General features: G+C 43.0%; 1 protein-coding gene across 3 annotated transcripts in view; it reads left to right on the top strand.

The window, feature by feature from the left end:
- Positions 1-24,322, top strand: part of Atp10a (ATPase phospholipid transporting 10A (putative)) — a 180,321-nt gene that overhangs the window by 143,570 nt on the left and 12,429 nt on the right. For all 3 annotated transcript variants that reach the window (XM_047541124.1, XM_047541122.1, XM_047541125.1), the window contains exons 9-15: positions 49-243; positions 2,832-3,399; positions 7,038-7,141; positions 7,234-7,360; positions 13,583-13,767; positions 19,899-20,226; positions 21,632-21,708. In XM_047541124.1, coding sequence (XP_047397080.1) covers positions 49-243; positions 2,832-3,399; positions 7,038-7,141; positions 7,234-7,360; positions 13,583-13,767; positions 19,899-20,226; positions 21,632-21,708 — 1,584 coding nt within the window. The remainder of the gene's footprint in view (positions 1-48; positions 244-2,831; positions 3,400-7,037; positions 7,142-7,233; positions 7,361-13,582; positions 13,768-19,898; positions 20,227-21,631; positions 21,709-24,322) is intronic.

Below are 24,322 nucleotides of genomic sequence, written 5' to 3'. Positions count from 1 at the left end.
GGCAGTTTACTGGGTCCGACTCATCACGTGTATCCATTTTCTCCCCAGGAAAAAGACATTACACCTGATCCAAAGCTGTTAGAGAAGGTAAACGAGTGTGACAAGTACCTGGCCATCTCAAGGCACCAGGAGCACCCTCTGGCCCAACTCTCTCCAGAGCTGTCTGACGTCTTTGATTTCTTCATTGCGCTCACCATCTGCAACACAGTAGTGGTCACGTCTCCGGATCAGCCACGCCAAAAGGCAAGTCGTGGAGTACCCCCGAGAGCACATGATGCCCTTGCTCTTCTTAGAAGCCCTTCTGTTGTCAGTCTTCCTGAGGGTGAGCATGCCTCCCTTCCCTTCAGGGAGCTGCTCTCAGGTTTAAGGAAGATGCAGCAGGGTGCTCCACACAGGGCAAAGCAGTGCACTGGTTCTGCAGTGTCATTCCCAGGCTGCATGGACAGGTACCAGGACTGGGGCTGAGTGGGAGAGGACACAATGCCAGGGGCACCTCTGTGCCCAGGATAGGAAGGGCATAGAGTGACCACCTGAGGCCTGTTATGGAGTAGATAGGTGAGTTCAGGAGGCTCCACTTGCCTTGGTACTTCCTCTGCTACTTGACCTTGAGCAGGGGCAGGTGGCAGGTTACCCAATATGACCTACCCAGAGAGTCTCAGGTCCCAGATGCCCAGAGAAGAGGAGACAGGAAGGATTGGGGAACCAGACTTGGGGACAACATGCTTGAACCTGAATCCTGACTTAAGGCTTTTAGACATGTTGTTCTCATTCCTGTGCCTTGTTTGGGATGTGGGGCAGTGGTGAGGATTTCTGGAAAGGGCTCAGAGTCAGGTTTGGCACACAGCAAATTATGTCATGTTAAGAAAGACATTTAACATTGTCCTTCAAGGATCAATCAGGTGGTGGAAGCATAGCAATACCCAAGTTAGTTTTGGGTTGGCCCAACATTAAGGTTCTCTCTGAAGACAGGAAAGGTTTGATGTATGAAGGGATCCTGAATAACCCAAGTGCTCCTTAGGAAGTCCTGCAGGTGGACCAGGTTGCTTGAGGGCTGTGTGTCAGTGTGGGTGTGCATATTAAGCCAGGGAGTTTGAATGGATAAAAAGGAAGGTGTCTGAGGGCTGGATGTGTCATAGACCTACCCCTACCTCCTCCCAGCCTCCTGGATCAGCCCTTCCAGCAGGCTTCACTGTTGAGCCATTGGCAAGTGATGTGGGATGAATAGGGTGGGTCATGCTCTCTGCTGAGATAGCATATCTGACAGCAGCTGCCACCCCACTGTGCTCTTATTCCTGCTATGCCAGCCTGCTGAGGCCCCAGTGCACCAAGCGGATCCCAAGTGGACAGCTCTGGACACTCAGAGACCACAGGCTTGTGCTGCCAGCCCTGGGCAGGAGCTGCTTCCTACTATAGCATGTAGCTGCCTCTCAGCATCCCTTACCTGGCCTTCAGGATCTTCCACCACCCTGCATTAAAGCCTTCTGGCAGGTGCATCCCTGAATGGGGTATCTGTTTTCAAGGTTAGACCCTGCCTGTCAGACATAAGCAACGTAGCAATTACTGGATAAGTAAGAGACCCCATCGTCACTGAGGCCGTTCTGAAAGTTACACATGCTATGAGTTCCACGCAGGGAATGGAATATTTAATTGCCCACCCTTAGCTTGAAAATGAACATGTCTCTAGGTCATTTTTGTTGCCACATATTGGTGAGTGCCACCTACAAGAGCATTTGGAACCATTAGGGGATATGGGGATGACTGTATGCATCCCCCACCTGGATGGGTAGTTTACATAAAGTCATATGTGACCCAGGGGTGTATCTCAGTGGTAGAGTATATGCTTATCATGTATAAGACCCTGCATTCAATCCCTGTCACCAAAACAAATTAAAAATAGGTAAAGCCATCAACCTAAAGAAAGGTATCTTTGTCATAATCTGGTTCTATTTGCCTTGCTTTACCAAATACCTGACTTTTCTAGAGGTAAATAGTATAATTCACAACTTTGGACACATCAACTTAATCACAAAGTTTTAATAATAACTTAATTTTTTGGTTGTTTCAACGTTTGCTCTTTAAAGTGTGGTTCCATTGCTCCATCGTTGAACTTTTCGAAAATTTAACAATTGTAGACATATCTCATTTTGTTTTATTTCTTATTGTTATGGTTAAAGTATTTTTTGATGATGTAGATCCTGAATTTGTGCAAGTGTGTATGTATGTATGTATGTATAGCACTGGGGATTTAACAGGGACACTCTACCACTGAGCTACATCTCCAGCCCTTTTTATGTTTTATTTTGAGACACGGTCTTACTAAGTTGCTTACTAAGTTTGAGACTGGTTGCACACTTTCCATCCCCTTGCCTCAGTCTCCCAAGTTGCTGGGATTATGTGCATGCTCCACCATAACCAGTGTCTGTGTATTTAATTTGCTGCAAAAGGGACTGGGGTTGTGACTCAATGGTAGAGCACTTTCCTAGCATGTGTAAGGCACTGGGTTCAATTCTCAGCATCACATATAAATAAATGAATAAAATAAAGGTCCATCAACATCTAAAAAAATATATTTTAAAAAATTACATTATTAATTTGCTGTGAAAGATTCTTTGGGTTTAGAAATGTGACTTGTACATTTAAATTTTTGTGGACATAATTCAAAGGAATTATAAACTGGTCTTTGTTAAGTGACTTTATAATTGGCCAAAAAAATAATAAAGCGCCAGGTTTTGTGCAAGACAATGGTGAACACACTCCTCCTCTGAACCTTTTATGCAAAATGAGGGGATACTATCATCCCTTCACCTGTTTTCTGACTACTTCTCTTGAAGGTGAGGGTGAGGTTTGAGCTGAAGTCTCCAGTGAAGACGATAGAAGATTTCCTCCGGAGGTTCACACCCAGCCGCCTGACCTCTGGCTGCAGTAGCATCGGAAGCCTGGCCACCAACAAGTCCAGCCACAAATCGGGGTGCAGCTTTATGTCCACTCTGTCCAACGACAGCATGCTTTTCAGGCTGGAGGAGAGGCTGGGCCAGCCCACATCAGCCATTGCCAGCAATGGCTACAGCAGCCCTGAAGACAGCTGGGAACCGGAATACCCCCAGGAGCCTCAGCCAAAGCAGGAGCTGAGGTTTGAGGCCGAGAGCCCAGATGAGGCAGCACTGGTGTATGCGGCCAAGGCCTACAACTGTGCACTTGTGGACCGGTTACATGACCAGGTGTCAGTAGAGCTGCCTCACCTGGGAAGGCTCACCTTTGAACTCCTGCACACACTCGGCTTTGACTCCATCCGCAAGAGGATGTCTGTGGTGATTCGGCACCCGCTCACCGATGAGATCAATGTCTACACTAAGGGGGCTGACTCGGTGGTCATGGATCTCCTGCTGCCCTGCTCCTCAGGTACCAACCCCTGCCCCTGCTGCTTCTCAGATCTTGGGAAGAAGTTTTGAGAAATTTCCTTACCCAGTATTGTGGGTGATTTGATTTTTATTTATCCTTTTTGTAAAACAGTGCCATTGGAAAATCTAATGGTTTCTCTCAACCACTATTTCCCCAATTTGAAGATTTGGATCAGAATGTATTAGGGGGCTTTGATGACTGAATTCCTCCCTCAACCCTACTCCAGAACAGTGGGGGTAGGAGGGGATGTTCTGAACAGTGAAGGTTGAAAACCTCTAGGCTAGAAGTTGCAGAAGGTTCACTCCTGCCCCATTGACTGGAGCCATCTTTGAGGTCAAGATTGTGGTGTTCGGCCTGTTTGTGGAGCTGCCTCCACAAACAAAAATGTGTAGGCCACATTGCAGGAGGGGGGAAGGAGGTGGGGTTGCAGGTGTCTCTTCTGCTGCCTTCTGTCCTGACTTTGGGCCAAGCAGCTCCATGTCAATTTCTTTTATCCCTTTTGAGTTAAAGTGGGGATTAAAAAATCACTATTTTGGTTTTTGGAGGGTGGAACTTTAGCCAGCAAAAGAGCCTATAAATCTTTCCAGCTAGAAATGCTCCTGAACTTGGGAGGGCAGGAGGGGCCATACTTGTAAAGTGAGCCTAGTCCTCCCTCCTCCATTACTGAGGATTGAGGAGGAGTGTGACACCCCTGGAGGTCAAGAGCAGGGTAGAGGTGAGGATGCTACTGGTAGCTGGAGGGCACCCAGTAGGGGCTCTTTGCCTGACCCCTGAAGCCTGGCTATTTTCAGCTCTGGGTATGACATGTTATAAAATGTTATGCACTGCAGAAGTCCTTCTGGAGTTTGGTTTCCACCAGCCCTTTTAACCGTAATCTCAGTGTCCTCTGACAGAATTCAGGATATCAAAGCCTGGGACTACTCTGTTGCCTGAAAATATGCTAGAGGACCTTTGCAGACTGCAGTTTCCTGCCCTCAGCACAGAGCTGTGTCCCTCAAAAGGCATCTGAGCTAAATTTGCAAATGTGTTTCTGAAAATAGTTGGATGATCAACTCTGAATAGGATGTTGCCTTTCCAACCCTATGGTGGTGGTCCTGCCGCAGTGTTGGCATAGAAACCAATTCATGGACTGACGTTGCATTGTAAGAGGCCTCTTCAGTCTGACGTTTGATTTTTGATTGCATCCACATGAAAGAAAAACATAGATGAGCCAAGCAGATTTTATTCTGCTGCCCGGAATCACCTTTGTCTTCTTTTGTGACTCTAGATTAAAGGTAACATAAAGGATCTCCATGCTTCAGCTTTAACATACAGAATGGCTCATATCTAAGGTACATGCCTGGACTAGTACTCTCATGCAAAGGTGGGACAAAGGTGGTAGGAGAGGCCTACTGAGCTATGAAAGTTAGGAGTCCTGCTGAGCTGTGATAGGAAACAGGTGCTACAGAGGAGGCCACAGAAGTTGCCATACTTGTATTCTCTACCAGTATATATTTTTAAATGAACAGAATATCTCAAATATAGACAACACAACAAAACTCGCATCACTAACTCTTGATAATACCATCTGTGTTAGTCTGTTTTTCATCAGTATAACAAAATACCTGAAATAATTACCTTATGAAGAGAAAAGGTTTATTTTAGCCCATGGTTCCAGGTTTCAGCCCACAGTTGGTTGGCCCTATTGCTTTTGGCTGTCACAAGGCAGAATATCATGAGGAGTTCATGGTAGAGCAGATACGCTCACCTCATGACCAAGAAGCCGAAAGGGAAGAAAAGAAAGGCCAGGGTCCCACTATTCCTTCTGAGGGCCAGCCCCCAATGACCTAAAGACTCCCACTAGACTCCACCTTTTAAATTTTCCACCACCTCCCAACAATGCCAGGCTGGGGACCACATTTGCCTTTGGGGAACAATTAGGATACAAATTATAGCACCATTATTTCATTTTTAAAAGGGATCTTTTAACACTTTCTCCCCATCCCCAAATTTTAAGGATCTCATCTGAATTTAACCCATCCTTTTTCTTCAAAGAGCTTATAACACTTTGACCAAGAGGAATGTGTTGGTTAAACTGACCTGGACATGACCCAGTGGGAAGGAATGTGTTGTATCAGTAGAAAATGGCCATGTGTTTGTCTTCCCTGCCCCAGTAGGAAGTTCTGTGTCCCCTTGTCCCAGGTACTGAGGGTCCCAAAATGGCTCAGCCTATCTCTATTTACTCTTCTAGATTTATTTGGACAAATGTGGTTGTTCTTAACATCACATGCCTGCTCAGCTCTTCTTTCTGCCCAGAGAACTCTCCACCTTTCCTGTCCCTGGGACAACCAAAGTGCTTTATTGTTTTTTTAATTCGTGCGTGTGCGTGTGCGTGTGCATGTGCATTACTAGGGATTGAATCCAGGACACTCTACCATTGCGGTACATACCCAGTCCTTTTTATTTTTATTTTGAGATAGGATATTACTAAGTTTCCCAGGCTGACCTTAAGCTTGCAACCCTTCTGCTTCAACCTCCCAAGTTACTGGAATTATAAGCATGTGCCACTGCACCTGGCTTGTTATTTTAACGTCAAAGTTCAAAGAATCATCAGAATCTTGAAAGAGTTCTCAACAACTTCTGAGAGAGAAAGGATACCAGAAGAGTTATCCATATCTTCTAAGATGATAGTCAAAATTAAGATGACTTTGAACTTCCTCTTCTCAGGAAATTTAAATACTGAAAGCAAAGTAATCTAAAGCAACCCTTTTTGTTCTCATTATTGCCTCATTAAGGAATCTTTTAAAAACGATTGACCTCTTGTGACATTTTAATACCACAGAGATGTTGTATACCTGTTTATATTTTGTGTATTTGTTTTATACACGAGTAAGATTTTTTTTTTTCAACCCCCAAGAATCAGTTGGCGACCCCTTGAAGACTTCATCACAGTTTAGGAGAATGCAGGATCAAAGGGATAAGAATGCTTCTTGCTTCCGGTTTTTCATGGGATGCTCTTGGAGTAGTAGAAGAGCTTTCCCAAGGCCAGGGACCTCATGACTTGGGGTTGCAGATGTAGTAAATAAAATAAATAGTACATTTAGTTAAATTTGAATTTCAAATAAATAACATGTAATGAGGCAGTATTTGGATATCTTTTATTTGGCAACACTGCCAATGAAGTGTGTTTTGGGGAGAGTAATTGCACTTTCTATTAATTTTCCGTTTTTCCTAAGTAGAAGAATGTGCACCTCCCTTTAATAGACTGGACCAAAGGTTTCTAGATCTTCTTTGATGAAGTTTTTGCTTTTGTGAGTTTCTCATTTCAACAAGTGATCTTAGAAATGGCTATAAATATGCATTCTAAAACATTTTTTTTTCAGTTGTAGGTGGACACAATACCTTTATTTTATTTATCTATATGTGGTGCTGAGGATTGAACCCAGTGCGTCACACATGCTAGACAAGCACTCTACTTCAGAGACACAACCCCGGCATTTTGATGAGGCCGATTAGCTGATTTTTTTTCCTTTTAATTCTTTATGAAACCATGCATATTATTTGCAAGTGATGAAGCAGATGTGGGGTGAATTCATTGCAGGGTGTTCTACTGGGTGCCATTCTTACTCATCCATGTTCCTGCTTCTTCTCCACCCTAGATGATGCCAGAGGACAGCATCAAAACAAGATCCGGAGCAAAACACAGAATTACCTCAACCTCTACGCAATGGAAGGCCTGCGTACCCTATGCATCGCCAAGAGGGTGAGTGGGAACTGCCTGTGCAAGGGAGCAAGACGGGGGTGCCCCTACATGTGCAGTGCCTGACACAGCATTCAACAGTGTATCTCACATAGGTTCTGAGCAAAGAAGAGTATGCCTGTTGGTTGCAAAGCCACTTAGAAGCAGAATCTGCTGTGGACAACCGAGAGGAGCTCCTTTTCCAGTCTGCCATTCGCCTGGAGACGAATCTGCATCTGTTGGGTAATTATTTCTGTGAGCCGCCTGTCCTATGGAGTGGTGTTGACTTTTCAGAGAGGGTCTTGGAGGGGATGCCAGTCTGGCTATAGACAGTGGCTGCTCTACGTGCTCTGGACCTGGTTAAGGAACCACCTGACCTGATGCCACCGGGTCCCCCAGCCTAGATGGTCCTTGAATGAACATTCCACTGGCCTATTTCTGTGGGGCCCATATTCACTAGGCATCCCACCATGGCAGCCAACTTGCCTCCCCTAAATCCAGCTTTTCTACCGAAAAGAGAGATAAGGAGCAAGCTTTTTGACAATTGAGGATTGAAAGTATTTCAACCTCCTGGCAAAATAAGAGAAAGGGTTGTGCACTTTGCATCTTATGAATATTTCAGATTCATTGGAGATGAAAAGAAAACGGGTTCATGTTTACTAAAATGTGCTCCTGTTTCCTACTGTGTTCCTATGTGTATTGAATAAATACTGGTAAGTGTTAGTAATTAAATATTTATTACTTTTACACTTATTTCAACATTTGAAATAATTAATTTTAAATTCATATTTATTAAAGTAATGAATGAATTACCTAAATCTTTGCATAGGTGGAGCGTGTAACTCTAGGTGTTCTCAGGAAGAACTCGTCATGACATTTACATTCCCCTCCATCCTGGGATGCTGTTGGTCAGATCCTATTCATTCTGCATAAAGTGCTAGAGAGTTTCTCTTTCTCCATTTAACAAAGAAAGGTCGCAGTCACTTGGCCTTATTCTTTGGGCAGAGGAATTGAGAAATCTGTATATCTAGACCCGTGTCTAATATAAAATATACTTATTATTAAATGGCATAATGTGCAGTAAGTATAATGAATACATGTACACACGTCATATAATATTCCACTGTACCCACAGTGTCTGGTAGGAGACCATAACTACTCAGGAAGTCCCAGCTCTAGAGGCCCAGTAGCATTTGATCAGAATCCTTGTCTATAAGTTAAATGAAACCCCTCAAAAGCAGCTGTGCCTGTTTTAAGTGACCAGGTTTTGGTTTGCTGAGTCTGAACTGTTCTCATCCAGAGTTGCCTTCTCTAGCCAGGCACGTAGGCGTGGCACACACCTGTAGTCCCAGATCCTGGGGAGCTGAGGCAAGAGGATCACTTGAATCCAGGAGTTGGAGACCAACTTGGGCAACATAGTGATACCCTGTTTCCAAATAATAATAATAATAATAATAATAATATCAGAATGGGTTTCCCTAAAACACTCTTTTTGCTGGCTGAGGGAGGGGCTGGGGAGTCGGGGTAGGGGGGGTCTGCTGGTTCTCCTAGATGCACCTGCCCAGCCTCTTTGATCCCTTTATCACAGAACACTCACCCCGCAGGAGGCAGCTTTTCTCCTGGACATCTCTTAACTTCGCAAATGGAATGAAATTTGCCTTTTGGTACCTTTTTCTCGCAGTGGCACTGGTCTTTCTCTGGACCAGACATAATCTCTTCCCCTTTCTACATTATGGCTGACCTTAACTGTGGGAAGCCATCTCTGCCACTCTTTCTCTCAGTCTAGGAGTCCTGGCTCAGTCGTCCAGTCCTGGCTCTCCTACTTACTGGTCATGCAAGCTTGGGTGAGTGACTTAAGTCTTCTGTGCACCCCTGTTTCCTTATCTGCTTGTGGGGGATTATAATCTCAATTTGGGTGGGCTCCTGTGAGGGTGAAAGGAGGGAATGCTGTGAACCCTTGAACATGGTTCAGGGACAGGTTCCAGCACCCAGCTGCTGGTATGGTGATGGGTCTCATCTGATTGCATCCACACCTGCTGACCTCTTTTTACAGACTTTCTCTGGTGTTGGAGCATCCACTACCTCCCTTGACCTTTATGCTCTATCTCTGTTAACATATCCTATGTTTGGAACATCCCTAGTAGACCTAGGCTCATACTGAACTTGAGATCAACTCATCTTTCTATGTCTTTTTCACAGAACTTTCTTCCTAGTTTGGATTCTATAATATTCTAGTTTGGCAATTGTATGTACATCCAAAAGAACTCCATTCTAGTTCTCTGTGTTGGGTTCAAGTCAGTGTCCTGGATATCAGAGTTTTTCAGAATTATAATCAAACCATATTTTATTGTCACCTTGAGGAAGATGGCTTCGCTCCGGGAGCATATGAAAATGACTTTGAGATATGTCAGTTGAGGAACCAATGGATTACTACAGTGGGCACCAGCAGTGTACGAGAGCATACTCTTGCCTGCTAGCAAGAGCCCATTGGTAAAATTTCAGGAATTTTGTAATAGCCTTCTTCTGCATTGCATAAATTTTTAGGAATTTCACAGGGTTTTTTTCCCCCCTAATTTGTAGTACTGGGAATTGAACACGCAGAGTGCTCTACCCCTGAGCTACATCCCCAGGCCTCACATGCCCTTTTGATGCTATGTTGGTAGACTGAAATCAGGCCAAGTGGAAGTGTTTATACCACAGAAATGGGCAAATGGGGCAGCTCATCCTTCCTCCCACAAACCAGTTGCTAACCACTTACCATCTCCTATCACCTGGTGTATTTATATTTTAACTGATTTAGCCTCAGCTAGAAGATATAAGAGCACCCCACCATTTATTCTTCACCACAGCTTGAGCTACAGGTAAGGAATTGTGGGCTCTGTGTTGCAACCTCTGGGCTTCATTTTTTTTTAGAAAGTGAAATGACACATTTTTATTTTTCATATTACAAAGCAAAATACTCTTTTCTAAATCTTTTCATTAGGTGCTCTGAGAGCCACAAGTAAGTATCATCAGCAGAAAGGATCACCATTCACACTATGTTCCTGAAATTTTCTTTTTCAAAATGTTCTGGCCAAGAACCTAAATCCAAATGACAACATTCTGCTCATTTTGCCTGGTGTTCTTGTTAGTTTCTCTAAATGTCATCTGGAACTCCCCAGTTGGTGACATCCTATCCCCTCTCATTGAAAGCCGCCTGACATCCCGGCACAGTGATGCATGGCAAAGCACTAACTTCACCCCAAACTCTCCCAATTATGCATGTTACAATACTTAGAAATGTCAGGCCCTCCCACGGGTCAGATTGTAAAGAAGGTGGCATTTAGTCAAAGTCACATAAATTATATTACAAACAAACTACCTTGGAATGCTGAAGAAAGACACTAGGCTTCTGATCATTTTAAAGGGGCTTTACCCTTTCTCCTCAGCCGTATTTCATGCCCAGGGTAGCATACTGTCTCTAACTCTTTCTAATACTAATGTATTAACTTTCCTTGTAATCCTATTCTGTGCTTGATTCAAACCTGCAGATTATATAGGTGAGGTCTATGGAGTGACCCAGGAAGAATCCTTTTACTAGGATCAATCAGTTACTGAAACAAAAGAGGTTATATGTTCAAGGTGTTAGATTTTCCCTGAAAAGATGAAAGACCCCTTCCAGATTGCAGTTGACCTGCACAGGCCTTCCCTGTTTTCTTTCTCAGTTGATATTGTTCTTAGCCACCCTGGCTGAGCACCTGGCAGACACCAAGCTCATTCTGTGGGAAGATGCTGTCTAGTGAAGGGCACAAAATTGACTGAGTTATGTGTTAGTCACTTCCCCCATTGCTATGACAACATAGCTGAGATCATCAACTTAGAAGGGGGAAAGGTTTATTTTGGCTCACAGTTTCAGAAGTTTCAGCCCCTGGATCCTTGCTTGACCTGTTGTTGCCTTTATGCCTGTGGTGAAGCGGTACATGTTGGTGGGAGTGCATGGAGGAAGACACTGCTCACTTAAAGGTGGCCAAGAAGTAAAAGAAAGAAAGGGCCAGGGTCTCAGGATCCCCTTTAAGGGCACCCTTCAGTGACCTAACTTTCTTCTAGTAGGTCTAAATATCTTCAAGGTTTCACCACTTTCCCGTAGCACCATGGGCTAGGGACCGACACATGGACTTTGGGGGACATTCAGGATCCAAACTTGAACAAGTTATATAACAAGCACTGTAGGAGAAGCTAACAGTAACCCATTACGGTTAGCTATTATTACCATTATTAGGTAATCATTATATTCTCATTAAGTATAAACAAGGTTCTGTGAATACAGGGAGGCAGGTAAAATAATTCTGTCCCTCATTCTTCAGATATTAAAGAACATATCACAGAAAGAGTGACCCTTCAGAGACTCAGGCCATACATGCTCTTTCCCCTGCTAGATCCAGAAGACTTGGGGAGGGGAGAGAGGCCAAGACCAAATGCTTTTTTGGTGGCTGGGTGGCCAGGTGTGTGTCCACAGTGAGCACAGAGCATAACATATGGAGCTTCATTCCCCAGCAGTTCTTAAGCCCCATACTCTGCCTGGTTTCCTTCCTGTGGGAACTCTATGATCTTAAGGTTCAAATCAGAGTGCAGCTTTGGTAAAATGTCCTTTCTTCCTTTCTGGACCCTTTGCAAGTTCCCACTTAGACTTTCAGTACCATCAAGTGGGAGGCAGGGCTGATTTACTTCATAGGCTACATGAGCCAGAAGAGCAAAGACCAGCCACATTTCCCTCCAGGGGGCTCTCTGAGGTGCTGGTGACATTCTGGTTCCTGAGCTTAGGGTTGGTTGCCTAAGTATGTGATTTTTAAAAGTGTATCCAAATGTATATTTAAGAAATATGGGTTTTTATGTACCTTGATTCTTCTTCCCCTTCCCCATGCCTGCCAACTTGTCCATTCTAGAAGAAGGGGCAAGAACAGCTTAATTTGTTTTGGCTATCATTTAAGCCACCCAGTTTATGGTGGCTTAAACAACAAACATTTACTTCTTACAGCTCTGGAGGCTGAAAGTTCAAGGTCAAAGCACCGGCAAACCCATTGTCTGGTGAGGGCTCACTTGGTGTGCAGACAGCTACCTCTTCTCTGTGTCCTCACACAGTGAAGAGAGGTGATCTCTCTGGTACCTTTTTAAAATAAGGATGCTAATGCCATCGGGGGCTGTATCCTCATGACTTCAGCTGAACCTGATCACCTTCCAAAGGCTCAACATCTTAATACTGTTGCATTGGGAGTTAGGGCTTCACCTTGTGAATCTGGGTAGGTGGGGGACCCAGACATGGAGTGCATGGTAGTGTCACAGCACAGGGAGCAATGTGTCATGTTCACTTCAGTTCTGAAGCAAAAATGGCAAGGAGCCCTCATCTGGGGCTGCAGCCCAGGAGGCCTTCTAGAGCAGAAAAGGAAACTAAAACATGAAAAAAACAGAGGCAGACCCAAACATATTTCTGCACTGAATACAGGTCAAGTATCCCTTATTCAAAATCTTGGGATCAGAATTGTTTTGCATTTTAAGTACTTTTCAATTTTGAAATATTAGTGTACACATAATGAAATATCTTGGGGATGGGACCCAATTCTGAAAACTGAAATTTATTTATGTTTCTTACATTGTATTCCTCACACACATAATCTGAAGTTGATCTTACACATTATTTTTAATGCACCTCAATTAATGTCATATTGAGGATGGGTGTGGAATTTTCCACTGGTGGCATCATGTTAGAACTCACAAAGTTTTTTATTTTAGAGCATTTTGGATTTCATACTTTTCTAGTTAGGGACACTCAACTTACAGTGTATTTTTCCTAACATGATGAGACCAATAAGGGGAAGACCACTTCTTAAATTTTTTGTTTGTGAAAAAAACATTTTCAGGATCAGGTCGCTTTCAAGAAATAATATTTCCATCCTTGCCCTCTATTTTGATAACAAATGGTTAGCAGTGTTGAGAACAAAGTTGTGAATTTCATTTACCAGAAGCTTTCCTTGGGAGGAGTAATTTCTAAGACTTTTTAAAAAAATCCTTCAGAATGTGGTCATTCCCATCACCTTCCCATGAGCTTTGTTTTCAAGTTATCTGTAAAGTTACAAGTTAGCTGCATGTCAGAAAGAATTCGAGGTACTTTGTTGTAAGTACACACAGTTATGTTCAGTGACTCTCATTTGTTCCTCCTACACATTCTTGACTGAGTCACATCAAGAGAGCTATCACAATTTGTCCACCACTGCTCTGAAGTGGTGAATCATCAAAGTTTGCTTCCAAATGGAACTTCCTGTCATCAGATGTCAGCTGCAACTGGTAGCTGAGCCCTACGAGCAGCTCCTAGTCAATAGGGATTGTGCCATCACCTGTCTTTGGTGTATTTGCTGCGTGGGATTTGCACCCCATCAGGAGTTGGGGACGTGTGAAGAGAGGGCTCACTCACATTGTTGCCCATTTGACCAGGTGCCACAGGAATTGAAGACCGCCTACAGGATGGAGTCCCCGAAACCATCACCAAATTGCGTAAAGCGGGCCTACAGATTTGGGTTCTCACTGGTGACAAACAAGAAACAGCCATTAACATTGCATATGCCTGCAAACTTCTGGACCATGACGAAGAAGTCATCACCCTAAATGCTGAATCCCAGGTAGGTTGATTTCAGGAAAGCTTTGCTCCTCTTGGGATGGCCTCGTGTCCTGTGGTGGGACTCTGTTGGAAGATCTCCTGGAAAACTTCCATTCTGGCAGCTGCTGTGAGAAGGACCCTTGCCCACTACATCCCTCTTAGCAACTGTGTTGTGTTTCTGGGACTCAGAATGTGCTTGTCATTGCCTCGGAAGATATGGCATTTGCTGGAATTAGTTGGTGTGAAAGGAATGCACATCTGGGCTTTGCTGGTGCAAAGTTCAGCCTTTTTTACCCAACATATTGTCATGTTGACAAAATCAGAAATTTTTCATTTCATGAGATCATGTGTGTAAAAAGTGGGGTCAGGTTAGCACTGACTTCCCTGGGATCTTTAACTGTCTCCTGGATGCCCCAACAGGCATTAAGCATTTTTGTGGTCAGTTCACATTTATCTGTTTAAATCCTCAAGTTTATAGCAAGTATCTACTTCATGTACCGTCCCAATCTAGACTCTCATTCCACACCTGCTCCCCTTGAAGGATGTTCTCATATTGGCTCACAGGTTTTGTGATAGAGCAGTGAGCCTTCTCGCTAGGTCCACTCCACTCCTCTCCTGGCCTTCTCAGTGGTCAAGGTTCTGGAAACCTCTTTGGGACTCACACATAGATTTACCCTTCCTTTCTCACGTCCACATCCAGACCTTCAACTGTCAAGACCTCAGAACACTGACAGTATGAACCACTTGTTCATAGCATTACCTTATTATCTTTTAATGCCTGTGGGATCAGTAGTAATACACCTTTTATTTATGATATTGATAATTTGCATCTTTTCTTTTGGTCAGGTTTGGTAGTGGTCTATCAATTATATTGACCTTTTCAAAGGACACATTTTGGTTTCATTGATTTATTTCCCCCTCTTTTTCTGTTTTCTATTTTATTGATATCTGCTCTTTGTTATTTCCAGTTTTTGGTTGTTTGACTTTTATTTTCCTCTAGTTTCTCAAAATGGATTCTTTGGTTACTGATTCGAGAACATTTTTCTTTTCTAAAATAAGCAATATAGATTATAATTTTTTTCTCTAGGCACTGTTTCTCTGCATTTCACAATTTTAAACGAGCTGTGTTTTCATGACATACAGTTCAAGACAGTTTTCAAATTTTTTCCTTCAGACTTCCTGTTTGACCCATGGATTATTCACAAATGTTAATGGTTTTTGTTTTTTCATTTCCAGGTGTTTAGAGATTTTCCTCCTGTCTTCCTGTTTTTGATTTCTAGTTTAATTCCATTGTGGTTAGGCTTACATTTTATGGTTTCAAATTCTTTGAAATTAGTGTTTATTTTATTTGTTTGTTTTTTGCCATACTGGGGATTGAGCCCAGGGATGCTCTGTCACTGAGCACATATCCAGCCCTCATTAGTTTTTATTTTGAGACAGGATCTCGCTAAGTTGCCCAGACTTTCCTTAAACTTGTGATCCATCTGCCTCAGCTTCCTGAATCTCTGAGATTACAGGCATGCAACAGGTTGTTTTGCTTTTTAATGACCCAAAGTCTGGTCACTCTTGGTGAGTGTTCATGTTCTCCTGGGAAGAATGCTTACGTAATGTATCAGTGATGTCTTCTACAAAGGCCAGTGACATCTGGTTGTAAACCAGTGACTCAATTCTTGTATAATAGGGGTCAACAAACAAGACCTCCCAAGTTTCCTTGTAGCATGATCCCCATTTTGTGTGAAGAACTTCCTTTATTTCACCTTTATTCCTGAAGGACATTTTTATTACATATAGAAAATTGAAAAGGCAGCTTTTTTCTTTCAACACTCGAAAAATATTCCTCCTTCCAGATGCCATAGTTTCTAATGAGAAATACACAGGCATTTGAATCCTTGTTACCTTGTAACTAATGATTTTTTTTTTTTTTTTACCTAGCTGCTGCTAGGACTTTTTCCTTGTCTTCTGTTTAAGCAGTTTGACTATGATGTATTTCAGTATGGTTTACTTTAGGTTTATACTCTGTGATCCAATCATCTTCTCAGATCTGTGGAGTTGTCTTTTGCCAAGTTGGAGGTCTTTTCAGCCATTATTTCTTCAAAGACTTCTCTGTACTTTCTCTTCCTCTTTGGTATACTGGTGACCTGAATGTTAAGTCTTTTGGTATAGCCTCAGTGGTCCCTGGGGATTTCTTGGTGTTGTTTTTGTTTTTTTCAATTTTTTTCCTCAGTTGTCCAGGTTGAATAATACTGTTGATCTATCTTTAAGTTCACTGACATTTTCCTGTTATCTTCTTTCTACTACTAAACCCATTTGGTGAATTTTTTAAAATAAGCTTTGTATATAAAATGTGCTTAGATTTATAGAAAAATTGGAAAGACTACAGGGTATACCCATAACCACACCCAATTTCTCTCTGATGTACTCTTACACAAACATAGTACGTTTATTATATTCATGAACCGATTTTAGTGTGTTATTACTTACCGAGGTCCATACTACATGCAGAGTGCCTTAGTTTGACCTAATATTCCTTCTCTGTTCCAGGGATCTCATATTACATGTATTTGTCATGTCTTCCCAGACTCTTCTTGGCTGTGACAGTTTCTCAGACTTTCTTTGTTTTTAATGATGTTGGCAATTTTGAAGAGTCCTGGCGAGGTATTTTTTAGAAGGTCACCATATTGGGATGTGTCTGATGTTTTTCCTCTGCTTAGAGTGGAGTTTGGGATTTGGGGGAGGAACAGCAAGGACGTAAAGTACCATTTTCATCACATCACATTACTCTGATATCACTGTGAGGTTGACCTGGTGTCTGTCACTGTAAACTTATTCTTAGGCTCTTTTCTATGCTGAGCTCTTGGGAAGGAAATCACTATGTAGAACTCAGCCTTAGGAGTGTGGAGTTACAGCCTGCCCCCTAGAGGGTAGAGTAGCTATTAAATGGTTTGGAATTCAGTGAGCTTTTCATTTTGGTTTATGCACTTGGAGTTTTGAAACCTCTGGTTTTTCCTATATGTTGTCTATGATTTTGTTTGTTTGTTTGTTTGTTGCTAAGACTTTTTGTTTTTCTGTTCATCTCCACAATGTTCACGTTTACTTCTTAGAACATTTTTATAATGGCTGCTTTCAAGTTCTTGTCAGGTAACTCCAGCATCTGTGTCATCTTCTGTTGATTGTTTTTTTCTAACATAATCTGATATTTTCTTTGTTCTTTGTACACTGAGAAGCTTTGGATTATATCATGGGCTTTTAAAATACTATATTATGAACCTCTTATTTTTAATTTCTATGGAGGGTATGGATTTTGATTTTTTTTGAAGCAGATGATTAATCTTGTTGGGTTTGGGCCACATGTTCTGAACAGCTTCTGGGTGTTAGATTCAGTGGTAGATTTGTTTAGCCTTTGTTGTGCTCTTAGCATCCCTTTTAGAATCTGCATTTTTATTTTCCAGAGGTCAATTTGAAACTAGTGTGGCAGTCTGTGCCAGTTTAATTCTCAAAGGCATTTTTATACATTTAGAGTTATTCCCGTGTGTGTACAGCTTATGGGTGAACCCAGAAATTCATAAACAACATTATGGGATCAGTTAGCCAAACTGCTCCCTCTTTACAATCTTCCCAGTACTTTCTGGTTCCCTGGAAACCCCTTACTCAGTCCTGCAGCAAGAAGGTTGGTGTCTGAGCTACTTTGTTCGTCCCTTGTCACCGCCTGCGGCAACAATTGCACGGGTATTTATCGGAGGGGCCTGGAAATAAACTATTTTTCCTATATTCACTAATTTATAGAGGAAGAGAGACTTTGAGAGAAAGATAGGCTTTGCTTAGAGGAAGAGAAACTTTGCTTATCAGGAAGAGAGACTTTGCTTAGAGGAAGAGAATTGCTTAGAAGAAGAGAAACTTTGCTTAGAGAGAAAGTTTTAGAGAAAGAGAGGCTTCTACGCTTATCAGAGATCTATTTCTTCTTAGTTCTGCTGCTTCTTCTTAAAGGTGCGTCCTGCATCCTGTGAACTGAGGGTGTGTCTATCTGAGGTGCTTCTTAGTGATGCATCCCACGTACTGCGATCTACCTATCTGTGATCTAGAGGTGTGTTCTCAATTCTCCGCTCTGTGATCTGCCTTCCCGTGCTGCCTGCTGCTTCTCTCTGCCAGCTGCTTGTATCTGCTTGCTGCCTTTTCTTCTTCCTTTCTGCTAGTGGCTTCTACTCCACTTCTTTCTGCTAGCTGCTGCTCTTACTCGCTGCTTCTTTTCTTCTTGCCACTTTTCTCTGCCTGCTGCTGCTCCTTACTGTCACGCCCCTGCCCACCGCCGGCTTATATTCCCTCCAGGAGGCAGAGGGCAGGGCCACGCCAGTTACGATCAGGCGAGGAGCCAGCTGCCCTATCATGGCAAGGGTTAAAATGAGCAGGCCCGAGCAGGCACGCTGGGGAACACCTGTGCACGCGTTGTCCGCATGGACTTAACTGAATACGGCCAGTGATAAATCACCTGAGTGTGCTTATGTCAATTAACCTCCTCACCGACCATGTGATCAGGCGCCATTCTGGCTGGCACAGCCCCCAACAGTCCCTTATTTCCCATACCTCCATCTGCATCCAAGGAGGACAGAAAGAATAAAGGCAGCAGTTATCCTGCCCTCTTGACACCACAGCTCCTATGATAGGCTCATTTCCCTCAGTCTTTTGACAGGAGATGGTCCCATTGATAGGGCTCTTCCTGCACTGCACCATAGCAAAATCACCTGAGACTGTTGGAGAGAAGAGAGGAAAAATCAATAGGTAAAAGTGAAGATTTCCTTCATTTTCTCTGAGCATTGGGCATTTCTTGTCTTTTGTTTGTTTGTTATTTCCGTAATCTGACAGTGCTGGGGACTCGAACCCGGGCCTCCAGCATGCGAGGCAGGCACTCTATGAGATGCGCTACATCGCCAGCACTCGTTTGTTTGTTTTTTGTTGTTTTTTCCTCCTCAAGCCGATGTCCACTCCAGGTTCCCTAGTACCTTGGACCATGCAGGGATTACCAGAGTAAAAAAGTGAAAACTCAACACACATTCCCTATCCTTACCATGCTAGTCTTCTCCCCCAATCTAATTGCTCCTATTTACTTTCAGAGTTCACAAATGGTTGGTTTCTGCATTTTGTTCAGTTACAATAGTGCATTCAAGGGAGAGATGAGATAGAGTGTATTTGTTCCATCTTACCTGGAACTAGCCTAGACAGTGCTTTGTGCTAGGACCAAGAATTCACTGTGCTGCTAGGATGCTATCCACATCCTCTTCAAAGTCTTCCCAGTTACCACCATGTCCCTCATCCCATTCTAGAAGTGTATTTTCCCATCGCCAATCTCAGTTGTAAACATACCTGTCTTTGACTTGAGATAGTCATGAGTTTTGTGGGTCCAGGTGCCTGCTTCTCACCCCAGGGGCAATAACGATCTTTTCTCAGTCTGCTTTCCTCTAGTCTTGCTTTGTTTTCTGGATACAATAGGTCTTTGAGAAGCATTGGTTGAACACAACTGGATTTCCATAGTGTGTTGCCAGGGGTCTATTACTAAGCCAGTGGCTCACTGTGGAGCACCAGGAGCCACTCTGCACTTCCCACATTGTGTTTGTTTTCAGAAATAATTAGATCCAGGTTTGGAAAGACATGCCAATTAAAAGCCTCAATAATTATGATTTTTAGATTTATTTCCTTGGTGGAATTGGAGAGAACATTGATAATTACATTTATTTAGGAGCTAATCACAACAATGGTTTTGAAAGGGCTTTTCGTCCAACTGTTGGTAGCTCAGTAGGAAAAAAGAAGGGTTAGGTAAGGGCCTTAGGGAAGTATAGAGACATGATGGTAGGCATCTTCACCCTAACTAGCTACAATTAGGGATAATCCATCCAAATCTCCCCAAGTAAAGATATTCCATTCAGAACTTTGCACTGTGTCCTGGGTGATAAACTACAATTAAAGAGAAACCTGGTGCACTCTCCTCTGTGCAGAAAGTCGTCCACTTCAGCTGCGCTTAGCTTCTGCAGGGCAGCCTTTTAGGCAGCCAGGTACTCCAGTCTGGAGTCCTAGAAGGATCATCGGCGTAGATATGTTGAGGTGGGTGACCTGGGTCTGCGGTGCCGTCCCTAGTGAACTGCTGCGGTCTCCTGTCTGTTTCAGGAAGCATGTGCAGCCCTGCTGGATCAGTGCCTGCACCACGTGCAGTCCAGAGGTTCCTACACCCCTGAGAAGACCGAAAGCTGTGTGAACGTGGGATTCTCCTCTCTGTACCTGGCCTCCGCCACATCTACTGTCTCTGGCCCCAGCCCAAGCCTTGTGATTGATGGAAGAAGTTTGGCCTATGCTCTTGAGAAAAACCTGGAGGACAAATTTCTTTTCCTCGCCAAGCAGTGCCGCTCAGTTCTCTGCTGTCGGTCAACCCCTCTACAGAAAAGTATGGTGGTAAAGCTGGTCAGAAGCAAGCTGAAGGCCATGACCCTGGCCATAGGCAAGTATCCAGGCTGACCAGACAGGGGCCCATCTCCCTCTGCCGTCTCATTTATCTGCTTCCTCCCAATGCAGCCTCAATTTCCAATATTCTTTCTTGAAAAACCATAAAATGGCAAAAGCATGTCTCTTCATTATTTCCCATTTATGAAATCATACTCTGTGTGATAAAGTGAGCAGCATGTTCCCAGTATAAAAATTTACAATGGAAAGCCACAAAATATAGCAGTGGGTATAGGTACATGTCATGAAATTAGAACTACAGTGCTAATTTGGGAAGATGGAGCTTCTACTGTTTCTTAGGAGACAGAACGTTAGACACCTGCTTGTCCCAGGCAGTCCTGTCAAAAGTGAAGGGTCTACACGCCCAGTGTCAGCCCAACCAGCTTAGAAAGAGCAAAGAGATAAGGGCAGGGGTTTCTGGTCTCCAGGAGGCTGCTAGGGTCCAAGGCTTTACGATGTTTTAAGGACCCAGAGACAAGTGATGATCAGAATTCCCACAGCTCAAATGTGCTGACTGTTCAGAGATAAGTAAGTATTCATTAAGTAAATCCATTCTCAGAGGCTGCAATACTTTACATCATTTTCTTAAGAACTGAGTATATAGTGGAATTTTTCCTCACAGTTCTATTGGCCTGGAGAACCTTCTAGGTTCTTCTCCAGTGTCACAGTAGTGGTTATTTGCCATGTAACACTCCAGATTTGTATAGCTGCCCCTTTTATTTTTTGTGCAGCTTGAAATATATGCTGTGATTTGGGCTCTTCTGCTGCCTAGTTCTAAGAATGGTCACTGTCACTGAATAATAATGACTTTATGTCCCTGCTTGCCTTTTCCTGATGGTGTTGAAGGACCTTGACTTATCTTTGTGTTCTTATACATTGGTCTATCAGCGACTTGATAAAGTAAATGAAGCCAAAGGTGCACACATTGGTTAATATACTGACTGGTAATCAATATACAAAAAGAACTGTATAGTATACTAGGCAGAATTTAACCTCCTTCACTTTGTTTTGAAAACTGCTTAGGAGAGTATGACTTAGAGCAGCCTTGCAACTTGGCTGGAGTAATTGAGTAACCAATAATTATGAAATGATAACATCTTTCATTGTGCTGGACTCACATTAAGGGCTCTGTAGGAACTGATGTTGAAAAGGGAACAGTAAATTAGAAGGTGATTCAGTACTAGCTGATTACTGGTGTGGCTGACAGTTCAGATGTCTTACCATGGTTTGTTCTGATTGCTTAATTCAATTCTCTCAGGGAAGGTGTTGTACTCTTTTCCATGATCTTCCCTAATACTCTTTCCCAGGACTCAGTTCAGTGGGGACCCCAAGAAGATCCATCAGGTCCACTAGATTCTGCACATTTCATCTCAAATGATTCTTCCCACCTGTGCTGTTTCTAGGTGATGGAGCCAATGATGTAAGCATGATCCAGGTGGCGGACGTGGGTGTGGGCATCTCAGGCCAGGAGGGCATGCAGGTAAAGATCAGTTGGGGCTGTCCCTAGGCACCAAGTGACCCCCATTGGCCTCTTACACTGTCCTGCCATGAGCTGCCCCAGCCTTCCCCTGAGCTATTGGATGAAGCGAGGGGATTTGTCTTCGATACACCTGATGTTCACCTCTGCTACACCAGTGGGAGAAGATGAGGTGGAACGTCACTCTCCATATTTATAAAGTAATGTGCAATAAATCTGTCTACCTATGTCAATCCAAGTATATTTTGGGGGAATCTGATTCTGAAAGAGACAAGGTGAGTCACTGCCTTCTCCCTGGCTCTTGATGGCTCATCCCTGGGAAACATTTGTTATTTACTGTTTTTAAATACTAGAGATACCATTTGAAAAACAGTCTTTGCTGTAGTGCTATTGGAACCTGATATCACCCTAAAATTGGAATGTAGCCACCTTGACTCCCATGGAAATGCAGCTCTGCATTTTTCATTTGTCACCCTGTCAGTTCTCAGTGTTCCAGAAGTTGAACACATGAGTTAATTAAAAACGTGCTTCTTTCGGATACAGTATTACAACATTGAACTTTTGATCAAATTTGTATCATAACATTTTTAAACTCATTGGAGACCTTTGGAAACCATTCATTCAGTGTTTTTCTAAACATCAGGATGTTGGCCACCATTTATTCATTGGTTAAATCATTCACTCATTCATTCATTCAAATCACAGTTATTTATTATTAAGCACTTACTGTGTGCCAGGCCTATACAGAGATCATTAATTTTCTTTTCTGATGTAAAAAATAGCAGTCAGATGGAAGGTCCAGCTGGAAACACGTCAGTATCTATGGGGAATTGGTTCCAGAATGCCCAGTGAACACAAAAATCCACAAATGAATAAACCTTTTAGTTTAATGACATAATATTTGCATATAATCTATACAATATCTCCTATACTTTAATCTTCTCTAGCTTATTTCTAATACCTAGTACAATGTAAATGCTAAGTAAATAGCTGTTATACTGAATTGTTTAGGGAATAATGACAAGAAAATATATGAACATTTTCAGTACAAATGCAGGTTTTTTTCCCATACATTTTCCATCTACAGTTTTTTTGAGTCTGCATATGCAAATCTCACAGATAAGGAGGACTGACTGTACAAGAATGAAAAGTTAGATCATTAGTTGTCCAAACTAGTTATTAAAGATTTCAAAGCAAAGGTTTCTATACCACTTCCTGTCAATGTATAAGGGTTTAAAAGGTTTTATGTGTCCTTTAATTCATTTATTCCATTATTCTCTCAAAAATCACTCATTCACACCTCACTTTTGCCAGGCATGAACTTAAAGTTGCAGAGACCATCAGATACAATCCCTGTCCTCAAGGACATCAGTCTAAAAACTCCCATCAAAAGGGACAGTTGTTAGAAAGAGGCTGGGGGTATAGCTCAGTGGTGGAGCCCTTGCCTAACAAGTGTGGGACTCTGAGTCCAATCCCCAGTACCTTTCAGAAATAAAAATAGGCTCACAGGCTGCGAGATAGACTTCTAGATTGTCTTTGGAAAAGAAAACCTGTTTAGAGCTAAGGTAGCCCACCTGGCTGTCCCACCTGTTGGTCTCCTGCTCACTCCAGATCTACCAACAAACATAATGCTTATACCTGTCTCAAAGTGGCTTTGCAAATGACCCCAAACTGTTCTGGAAATTCCATGGAGCCAGGATGGTAGATGTTGTGATTGTTCTGTACCCTTAGTTCTCACTAGGACTTGGCTATAGGGACTGCTCCACAAATGGTGGACTATTAAGCCCACAGAAACCAAGCGTCACAGAGATGCAGAATTTCTATTGCCCTCTCCACTGCTGCTTATCCTTGCTTATCCCCAGTGGCTCCACCCCAATCCCTGATGTTGCTGCCGCCCCAGCAAGGACCCAGCAGTGTCCCTTCATTTACTGGATTAAATACAAGACACAGGGTCATATTCACCAGTAAACCTGAGCACTTAGAACAGCAAGAAGTAGCAATATATAAAGTAAGTAAGTAGCTTAGGTAAATATTGAAGCGTTCAGCAACACCCTACCTAGAAGTCACACCCTCTCAAAGCTGCATCTCAAGGCATGTGTCCTATGGCTCAGCTGTTCCATCACTGCTCACATGACTTGAGCCAGAGATCTCCACAGAGGAGGCCTGTGCTCCTACTTTGAGGAAAGGAGCAGTGGTGGCAGCTGTGTTCCCTCCCCAGCCACATGCTTAACATTAGGGTCTTTCATACAAAAGGTATTTACTTGTCACTTTCTCTGCATGTAATATTGACAGGCACCGCCCTAGTCAACTTTTCACTACTAGGAATTCTGAAAACGGGAAATGCTGAAAAAGTCAGAAAAAAAAGTATTCCTGTTCGTTCGATAAATGTTTCTTGAACTTCCACCATTTGCGTGGTGCTGTGCTGGATATTGTGAATAGGTAAAAGTAAGTCAAACATGGTCTTCGTTTTCCACTTCCTGGACGAAGAAAAATGTAGGAGTAACAAAATAGTGACTCAAGTCAGATGAGGGTGAGGGAACTGCTGAGAACGTGCCCAAGATAGATTTACCCTTGGTCCTCCGTAGCCGCGGGTTCTGCATTTGCAGTTTCAAATAAC

This window comes from Sciurus carolinensis, chromosome 2 (assembly GCF_902686445.1).
Source record: "Sciurus carolinensis chromosome 2, mSciCar1.2, whole genome shotgun sequence".
In the NCBI taxonomy this organism is placed as follows: domain Eukaryota; kingdom Metazoa; phylum Chordata; class Mammalia; order Rodentia; family Sciuridae; genus Sciurus; species Sciurus carolinensis.
This window is presented reverse-complemented; position numbering and strand designations above follow the sequence as displayed.